Raw genomic sequence first — 10,353 nt, forward strand, 5'->3', positions numbered from 1 at the left:
AGCTTGTGATTGGTCAGGATGCCGCTGTTGTTTACAGCGCCGCCATTGCAAAGAGAGCCGAGGATAACTAGCGGCAGACACGGAGAAGCTTGAAGAATACCTCGCGAAAAAACTCTAAAAATATGAACGTTTAATTCTCCCGTGACTGGAGGAGTGAAAAGATACGTAGCAAGCGTTTTATTTGTGGAAGGAAATGACAGGAAACGTGGGTTTAGAGGTGGGGAGCGCATGAAGCGTTGGGAGAATGAGAGACAAATATGTCCGTGTTAAAAGTCTCTTATATACACAAAAACACAATATAAACACACTATCTTGGACCGGATACATGACAGGATACCACAGAACAGTGCTACACCCTCTGTTGTCCTGCCAGGCAATTGCTTTGCAACACTCTCCAGGAGACGGAGAAGCATGAGGGCAAAACGCTTCCGTCAATCCGTGCGTGTCTGTCCCTTGCAGAGCTGACGGAGAAGCATAAACCAGGCTTTAAAATAATGTATTGATGTAAACCACACCCACATCCGGTTAAACTACACCCACTTCCGGGTTAGGCCACACCCACTCCGAGTACAGATACATATACAGGTAATTTAGATGGTTGAACAGATACAGATAGTGGTGTACTCGCTCATCCCTAATATATATATGTATATATATATATATATATATATATATATATATATATATATATATATATATATATATATATATACATATACATATATATATATATATATATATATATATATATATATATATATATATATATATATACTCAACCCTGACCCTAGCCCAATTGAATAAATATCAGTAAAAGAAAAAACAGACAAATAAAAACAATTAAAAATTCTTCGATACAAATGATAAAAATATAAAAGCCAGTGTCAGTGTTGGGGGAATGCTAGCTGATTAAAATAGGTACCAACAGGATCTTAGGCAAGGATGCTGTTGTATTGGCCTTGGTAGTCCAGCAGTTGAAGTGCATGCCTGGTTTAACCCCTGGTGTCAGCAGTCATTTATTTAGCCAGCTGAAGAAGATTTCATTTATTCGTATTTTAGTTTTATTGATTATTTTCTGCTGGATATTTTGTAGTTTAGATTTAATCTGCTCACCTCACATGGAGTCACACCGGTTAAAAGAACAATGAATGTAAAAAAAAAAAATTAGTCCTTCTATTTTAAACAGTTTATCAGTAAACGGTTGAAAACATAATACTGGCAAGTGTTGCTTAAAAACAGGAAAGAATTGTTACTGCCATGACTGGACCCCCGGACTACCAACTCTGTAACAACATAGTAGTCAGCTAACACACATATCATGTGTTGGCCATTATGTACGTCTCCGTAGACAGGACGCACTGTGGTTTTATGTCACCATAAAGTAATTTGTCAGAATATCGTGGTTTCAGAACCAAGATCAGTCCAGCTTCAAGGGGAGGAGAAATGCTGATGATTCAAGTGGGCTACTTTCTCCTGGATGAAGGAAACATTTGTAGGAGACATCAGGCATAACATCAAGACAGGAAGATGCATGAATGCAGGCAGCCAATAAGAGTTTGGGGGTATTTCCACAGAGGAAATGACATAATAACATGGTATTTAACATGATATGGAACCTTTAGTTGTTTTTCATGTGCTGCATCACAACACCTGCTAAGCGAGCATGTTCAGTAGGATGCATGAAGGATATTCACCACTTAGTCTCCAGTGAAATCTCATCTCAAGCTGAAAGCTGAAGAGATGAGATTCACTTCTCATTTAGTCTGATCCTGTTGGAGTAGATTTAAAGTTTAGATGGTTTTTCCTCAGGTGTCAGCTGCTCTAAAAATTAAAAGTAGTGAGGTACTTAAATATTGTTAGAGTGAAAGGTTTGCCTTAACCCTTAAGCCATTCACAAATAGAAGACACAAAGAGCTCCACACAATTTAAGCGTGTGTGCAGCCAAGAACAATTCACACTAATTCCTCCTGGTGATTAAAAGCAAGCTGAGCTCTTGGAGAGAAGAGCAGCATCCTTGCAGCAGTAAGCTTCTGTTGGTGGCAGGATTTCCATGTTTCACTGCGGGGGAGCCATTTCACAAGCTTCACATATTTACTTGCTGTCTGCACCCAGGAAAAAATGCACTTTTTATGGTGGATAAATGACGGGAAACTGCTCCCTGTGTGGCTACGCTGAGGGAGCACTGTGGCATTTAGGAGGAAGTGTAGAAATGGATGAAGAGAATGAAAGTCAGATGGATGACAAAGTGGGATTGCAGGAGAGGTTGCACTCTAATGGCAGCTGTGCTATGGATCCTGTAATCATCATCAGTTTTAACGCTGAAGTTTGATCAATACATGCAGGCACGGCGCGGGGTGACAAACAGGAAGCAGCTACAGGAGAGGACAGCGAGAGGTGACGCTGATTCCAGAAAATAAGTCAAATCACGACAGAGACTGGCTAATGAACAAACATGAAAGAACTAAACAGAACATCCAGAGGAAGAGTGGGAGTGATGAAGCCCACAAGAAAAAATAGCACAAAATAACCGTGTTCAGACCTGGCGCTGTAATTTTAAAGCATAACCTCTGTGCTGAAATACTGTTTACACGGTTTTACTGTCTGCATTTTGTGTTGTTTACATCCAGCATTTACCAGCAGCTGTAATTATGGGATTCTACTCTAGAATAGTTTAATAATGTCCACCAGTTACCAGAAAAAGAGCCCGCTCTAACACCAATGAAGAAAGTGTGATCAGTGGTGTTCAGCAGACTGAGACGGTGTTACTGACGGGGTCTTTTTGGCTAAATGTGTCAACATTCTTCTAATTCTGCCCATTTTCTTACTAAACAGCTGAAATTGTTTTCATCCACATTCGACGAAACTGTTTTAGATAAAGAATATGTAGTTAGCCAATTGACTTCCACCAAAAAGGTTATTAATATGAAAATATTTAAAAGCAATTATTTGCATGAGTGTGTGTTACGTTGCAATTATTTAAAAAATGCAACTTAACACCTGAACAGCTTCCAGCAGAACATGTTTCTGTTTTATGTTTAGCACAAAGAAAGTACACGGGGCTTGCTGGGAAGTCCATGTTTCCACTAAGATTCTTAGAGAACCTCTGTGGCTGCACGCTGCAACTCCATCACTTGTGTAGTCCTCTCCTTGTGGCACTCTTGTGCCCACCACTAGGGGCAGTATAGGAGAGGAGAACGTAGGAGAGAAGAGGCGGAGTCTGGGAGAGTTAGGATGGAAGCCTAATACTGTACATACGAGGCGTGGCGTTGGAAAAGGTGTGATCGGTTGCCCAAGTCCCTTTCCATCAGAGCAATAACATGCAATGGGTGTGTAAGCCTGGTGGCCCAGCAGGCCTTGCTTGGTCCCCCGCCAGGCCAAGTACAGTTAATGCATTTAGTAACATTATTGCATAAAAACTCATGATTAGTTATAAATTCTACACATTAGTCAAAATGTAAGAGGTCATTTCTAAGCAGTGTTGGGAGTAACGCGGTACAAAAGTAATTAACTACTGTAATGCATTGCTTTTTGCTGTAATGTGGTAATGTAAGGCATTACAGGGAAAGAAAATGGTATTTAGTCGGTACAATTGTCAGTAACGCGGTAATTACAATGTATTTTTAAACCCAGAATCAAGATGCGGGCTTCCTAAAAATTAAAATTGCGGGAAGCCTGAAAAAAGATCCAGTATCTGCATATATGACGTCATTTATGGACTCAGCGTTGCGGGCATTCTATGAGCAGAGAGGACGCAGCGGTGACGGCTCAAATACTCCAGCTGCGTTCTGCGCGCGGCCGCTGTTATATTCACAAAATCGCTCCACCAAGACAAAGTAATTCGTGTGCGGTCGTTTATATCCGCCCATATTCTCTGGTACTTCATGTACTTTTCAGCTGAGTTCATAATCTGTGCCCCGGTGATTTCAACTCATTGCTGCAGGAGCGCAGCGCATATCAAGCTTTTTTATTTTTTGTGTTCGGTAGATCCCTTTGGCTGATTAGTTAGAAAGTAGAACATCTAGGAAACAGTTTTTCTGGAAGACGGAGAAAACATGCAGCATGCATGAAGGTTAGAGAGAGAAAGGGCAGGAAATTATTCAAATAAAATCAAGAAAACAAAACAAAGAGCTTGCAAAGAAAAAAGTAGGTAGATTTATCCCCAGTACACATTTTACCAGTGAAAAGCAATAATATATAAGCATTTAATATTTATACATGTGATAGAATCAGATCACCCCAGAAGTCAGTCCCACATCCAGGGCCGTATCAAGGCATTTGGGGACCAAGGCAAATATAGGCTCGGAGCCCCCACCACCTCACTCCCTGCTCAGTAAATATAAGATGCAGCGTGCTGAGAGTACAGATTGTTGTTGCTTTTATTTAATAAACAATCATTTTAAAGCACTGTTATTATATCTGACTGTTTTTAACAGCAACCCTAGCTCAGACACCACATCACCTTCCACATATATGTCATGAGCTCACTGAGCGTCACATGACCAGATTCATATTGAAGTTGTTTTGGTGAAAGTAACTTAAAGTAATGCCAAAGTAGTGTAATGCCTTACATTTTAAAATCAGTAATATTGTAATGTAATTAATTACTTTAAAATGCGGGTAACAAGTAATAATAATGCATTACAGTTTTGAAGTAACTTGCCCAACACTGTTTCCAAGTGATGTCTATCAGTCTTTGTCAGACACGTGACCTCCATGTCAGCCACACCCCCTTGGCGCCATTTTAGGTGTATGACTCGCGTTGCTAGGGGAAGCCGCAGCTGAAGTTGAAGCAGCACAAGAGTCAAAAGCATGGATATGAAGAACAAGGATGCATTCCTTACAGCAGGGGTGTCGAACTCAAATTCACACCGGGCCAAAATGAAAACCTGGGACGAAGTCGCGAGCCGAACTCAATATTTTTTTAAAAGTGACGGTAAATGTGCACGCTTTCCTTTATCTACAGATATGAACGGTTGAACCTTTTCATTTGGAAACAAACTTATTTTTGCAGTAACACTGTGTGGGGAAACAGTTTTACTTTCTCTCCTCTGCCTGAGCTGATGGTGACGCGCGGCGCGCCTCAAATGCGGCCCTTGATGGAGCTCGTGCCAGACCGTGGATGACTGATGTTAGAGGACACACAGATATCTTTTCAAAAATCTCTGAGATTTCGACTAATGAATACCTGGAAATTTTACCGGTATGCACTGTACCCTAGAAAAAGTACTGGCATGCTAAAAGGTTGTATTTAGAAGTGGCGGCGGTGCTGGTACCGGTCCAATGCACTGCTCTCTGTCCCTAAAGGATGAGTCTGATGATCTGATCATCAGAACCTGATCATAAGGATCCGTTTCTGGCAGCCGCTGTTTCTCCCTCCCCAACCCACCCCACGTGCCCAGCATTGCGCGCTGCGCGATAATTAAACTGGCCCAAAAACTCCACCCTAAACCGGTTCTCCCACCGGGAGCCTGCACATGCATCTGTGGCCAGAGCTTTCTTCTTTTTCAATCTCTCCTTTTCTGCTCCACCTCTCCTGGTCCGTCTAGGTCCATTTGCCTCTGGGTCGAAGGTGCGGTGGTGCTGTAGCCGCTCTGGGGTGGTGGGTGTCTGCTGCGCTTTGCCAGACCCCGACACCGTGAGAGGAGAGGGTGTCTTTGTGCCCAGTTTGCTCTGTTTGTGTGAGCATCAGGACAGCAGATGCCCTGATGAGCTGCATGACGGATTAGATATTACACGCCATGACCGGCAATCGGTGAGCGAGCCAGTTTAACGGCCAGGCCACCAGGAAATCTTCCGTTTCTCCCGATTACCAGTCCGCCACTGAAGAGGCGTGTTAACTTAGAGAATGTGGGTGGAATTTTAATGACTTGTCTAAACATCGTAGCTCATCCCCACCAGCGTGTGAATGGGTGAATGACTGATTAAGTTGTAAAGCGCCTTGGGGGGTCCATGACCCTAGAAGGCGCTATATCAAATACAGGCCATTTACCAATACCTGCAGGCAGAGGTCGCGCTAGACGTGTTTGTTGACTTTTTGACCGACCGTTAAAAAACAGTCATGATCGTTTCCTCCCGTGATTTTCATTTCTCAAACATAATAAATAAAAATCCACTCATTTATTTTCATTTGTTTTTCATTAATACTTAGTCTAAGCAAGCTGGCCAGCGTGTCCAGCAACATACGGTATTAATGCTACAATTAAAGACGTTCACTTAAAGCAGGAACATTTTGCCTGCTGTGTTGTGGTTCGGCTGCTGGGCTGTGACCCGCAGGCGCGTCCAGAGCTGCTGATCATGGTGACTACGTCTGAGATAGTGCTCAGATGTTCTGAGGGGAATCTTTTCTTGATAGATCTTGCTACCTCCTTGCTGTTCTCTGTGCGTAACGTTTAAATCACTTAATGCGATCCCTGCCTACAGGCAGCCCTTCACACAACACGAGTGTCCTGTTTTCTGCAGGTTTATGAGCTCTCAACAAGTCAAGCCGACCAACACTTCCGTTGTTTAGACACCTAGCTATCCCAACATGCAACGTGCTACAGCACCCGGCTCATTTTTCAATATTTCACAACAAAACTGAACAAAGATGTAAATTTCTACCCTAAATGATTCTTTTTTAAATGCATTTGATGATATGCAAGAAAGCCATTTATATTACAGGGTATCCGCAGGTCCTTAAATAGTCTTAAAAAGCCTTAAATTAGCTTTTCCTAATTTAAGGCCTTAAAAGTCCTTAAAAATGACAAATAATCCTTAAATCCAATTTCCAAAGGTCTTAAATGACCAAAGACCCAATAAACAAGATTCTTTTATTTTTATAAAAATTTCGTGAATTTCTAGTTAGTGTTCAGCATTTTTTGTGTACGATGTTGGCGTAAGCGGAACCGTACGCAGTCAGTTGGTTGTGAAAGGGGGCTATTTTTAGATGAGCACATTAGCTGGTTAAGCTAGTGGGAGCTTGCGCCATGGGGAAGGGCAAGTTTAATGGTAACTGGATGGCTAGTCCCACGTTTGCGGCTCCAGGCAATAGCTAGAAATTATCGCTTAGATTTAATTTTTAAAATAGCTTAAATTTGGTCAAAGTGGTCTTAAAAAAGGTCTTAAAAAGTCTTAAATTTGGCTCCCTTAAATCTGCAGATACCCTGTATTAAACTAAACATGTAACGATCTACTGCTAATAATAATAATACACATTACAAACAACGGCCATTATAATAATGCTGGAGAGCCTTCTGAGAAAGGTGTTTGAAGAAGTCTTTGAAGAGACCGCAAGAACCAATGAGGGACTATGAGGGACAAACCCAGGTGAGAAAACACGAAGAACTAATCCGTTTTTTATCTCACTGTCAGCAGAGTCCAGGCTCCTGGAGCCCACTCTGTGTCCACAAGATACCGGATGTTCCTCTGACACAGGCGTCTGCTGAGAAGGTAAATATTAGCAAAGTCTGAATGAACACCCCTTCATCCTGAATACAGATGGACCCTTTAAGGTGCAGGACCTGCTAATGCTGTCTCCCAGAGTCGTGTGCATGTGTGTGTGTTTTTAGAGATGGTTGAAAGTCACACACTTTTTTTGCACGCCCACATAGTTAACCATTAAAAACCATGTAAAAAAGCTCTTTACATTCATGTAAGGAAAAGGGCTGCATTTCAAACAATAATACCACAGTTGTGGACGTGAAGGTTTTCGGGTGGGTTGCAGAAGAACGTCGAATCGAGGCTTCATTTGAACCACGAGACAGGGACAGCTATGACCTCGTGTGTTCACCACAACGCCAGCAGCTTCGTACAAACCACTGACGTGTCTCTGATTAAAGCGGGAGCCCCGTCGTTACTAACAGATCTGCAGAATCAGACCTCGTTCAGCTTTTACTAACAGACGAGGCTGTGTGCTACAGCCTGTTTTACTGACCGTTACATGCTCTCATTAAAGCTGTCTGGACTTCTAACATCCAGCACAGCACAGTTCAGCAGAGCAACGTGTCCACCAGAAGGCATGCTGTTAGTTCTCAAAGCCAAAACGGGGTTTTTAGGAAACTCCTTTACTCACCCCTGCATACCCGTCCAGACCTGAGGGATTATTCAACAGATTATTCTAGTTCTAGGGTGTTCAGCGGCTTCAGCCTGACGTCATATAGAGGTCTGGGTAAGTAAAGGAGATTGAAACCCTCATTACCGTCCATCATCATCATCATTTGACATCAGAGATACTCAGTAAACCCTCTATCAAAATAAACCAGTGAGGAACAAGATTAGCAGTCATTAGTGGGACGACGGATTATGCTGATATGAGCCTGGCTGGGACGCGGCCACACTGGACCTCCTGAACCGTTGTGCCTCCACCCCGGGCTCCAGGGTGATTTCAGTGGTCTTTGCTGCAGAGCTTATGAACAGTCTACTCCCCACCCAACCAAGTCTGAGAGCTGCTTCTAGACACTGTTTTCCTCTGCGTCCATCACTGATCCTCCACACCACAAAGCAGACTTACCTCCAGTCGCAGGTACTCCGTCTGCTCCCTGGAGACCAGGTGGATGATGACGCTGCTGTGTTTGCGGGTTCGAACCAGGACTTGGATCCACGTTCTTCGGGCAGGCAGAGGAGATGCCAGCTGGTAGTGCACGTGACTGTGGCCGTCAAAGGAAAACTCCCGGGCTTCTGAAACACACCGCCACGTGTTAATAAACAGTGCTGAGACGAGCTCAGTTTAAAAATAAACAACAACGATCTTACGTCATCAGCTTGGATCAAACTGACTCACTGACAGTTTCACTGAATTTGTTTTGTTACCATGAGCCGAGCAGACCTACTTTTAGAGCTATTCTCTCCACCCGTTTTATATGCAAAGGGAAATCTCTCTGTGTGCACTGCCTTCAGCCCTCGTCTACCCTCCTCCATGTGGAGTGGAGTGGTTCAGGAGATCTGGTCAGAAAGCAAAGTGATCAAACTTTGGATTCCTTGTGTGGGAACTGAAAATGCATCCGTGGCATGTCGAATAGCCTAAATCTCTATCATGTTTCCCTCCGTTTGTCAACAACTGGGAGTTGATTACATACGACGTGAGGATGTAGAAAACTGAACACTTTAAATGTTACTGTGCTGTTTTAGAGAGCTGGCTTTGGAAGCGAGTGGTGAACATGACCTGTGGAGGAGACAGAAACCAAGCTGGACCAAAGCAACCGACTCCTGGTTGAGGGATGGATGAGGAGCTGCTGGCCGGCTCCCACACACACACACACACACACTACTGCGGCTCCACATGATAAAGCATGAACTTGGTAAACATCGTCTGTTTTTTTATCGTGCTTACTGTGGGACAGTACAACCACACAAACCCGCCACTCAGACGTAAACTAGGCTGGACAGAATATTTAACATTTGGACTAACGCACATTTTTGGGTAGAACAGTTTGGCTTGTTGGGTCAAGATTAGTTTCTGTCAGATAAAATATAGAAAACTGAGTTTATTAGGTTTGTTCATTTTCTTATTTTCCTGAAAGAGAAATAAAAAAGATGATTGAACTTCAACATGTTTCCCCTCTTATTGTGTTCATTAAAACGTGTGTGTGTGTGTGTGTGTGTGTGTGTGCGTGTGTGCGTGTGTGTGTGTGTGTGTGTGTGTGTGTGTGTGTGTGTGTGTGCGTGTGTGTGTGTGTGTGCGTGTGTGTGCGTGTATGTGTGTGCGTGTGTGTGTGTGTGTGTGCGTGTGTGTGTGTGTGCGTGTGTGTGTGTGTGCGTGCGTGCATGTGTGCGTGCGTGCGTGTGTGTGTGTGCATGTATGTGTGTGTGTGTGTGTGTGTGTGTGTGTGTGTGTGTGTGTGCGCGCGTGCGCACGTGTGTGTGTGTGTGTGCGTGTGTGTGTGTGTGTGTGTGTGTGCGTGCGTGCGTGTGTGTACATGCGTGTGTGTGTGTGTGCGTGTGCGTGTGCATGTGTGTACATGCGTGTGTGTGTGTGCGTGCGTGTGTGTACATGCGTGTGTGTGCGTGCGTGCTTGCGCGTGCGTGTGTGTGTGTGTGTACATGCGTGTGTGTACATGCGTGTGTGTGCGTGTGCGTGTGTGTGTGTGCGTGCGTGTGTGTACATGCGTGTGTGTACATGCGTGTGTGTGCGTGTGCGTGTGTGTGTGTGCGTGCGTGTGTGTACATGCGTGTGTGTGTGTGCGTGCGTGTGTGTACGTGCGTGTGTGTGCGTGCGTGCTTGCGCGTGCGTGCGTGTGTGTGTGTGTGATTCACTGTAGTGTAAAGTGCTTTAGAACCCGTCTAGCCAAGTCAGAACCAGGTTCTCTAAGACTTTTCTAGATAGTTCCCCAGCACCGGGACCCTGCTTGGGCAGCAGCTCCTCGGCCGGCTGCTTTA

The 10,353-nt window shown here is 43.9% G+C and overlaps 1 protein-coding gene across 1 annotated transcript in view; it reads right to left on the bottom strand.

The window, feature by feature from the left end:
* The window catches only part of si:ch211-186j3.6 (neural-cadherin), a 640,545-nt gene that overhangs the window by 110,265 nt on the left and 519,927 nt on the right, over positions 1–10,353 (bottom strand). Inside the window, exon 32 of the mRNA XM_054732672.2 lies at positions 8,489–8,655. Within this exon, the coding sequence (XP_054588647.2) occupies positions 8,489–8,655 (167 nt within the window). The remainder of the gene's footprint in view (positions 1–8,488; positions 8,656–10,353) is intronic.

Source organism: Nothobranchius furzeri, chromosome 9 (genome assembly GCF_043380555.1).
Source record: "Nothobranchius furzeri strain GRZ-AD chromosome 9, NfurGRZ-RIMD1, whole genome shotgun sequence".
Lineage (NCBI taxonomy): Eukaryota > Metazoa > Chordata > Actinopteri > Cyprinodontiformes > Nothobranchiidae > Nothobranchius > Nothobranchius furzeri.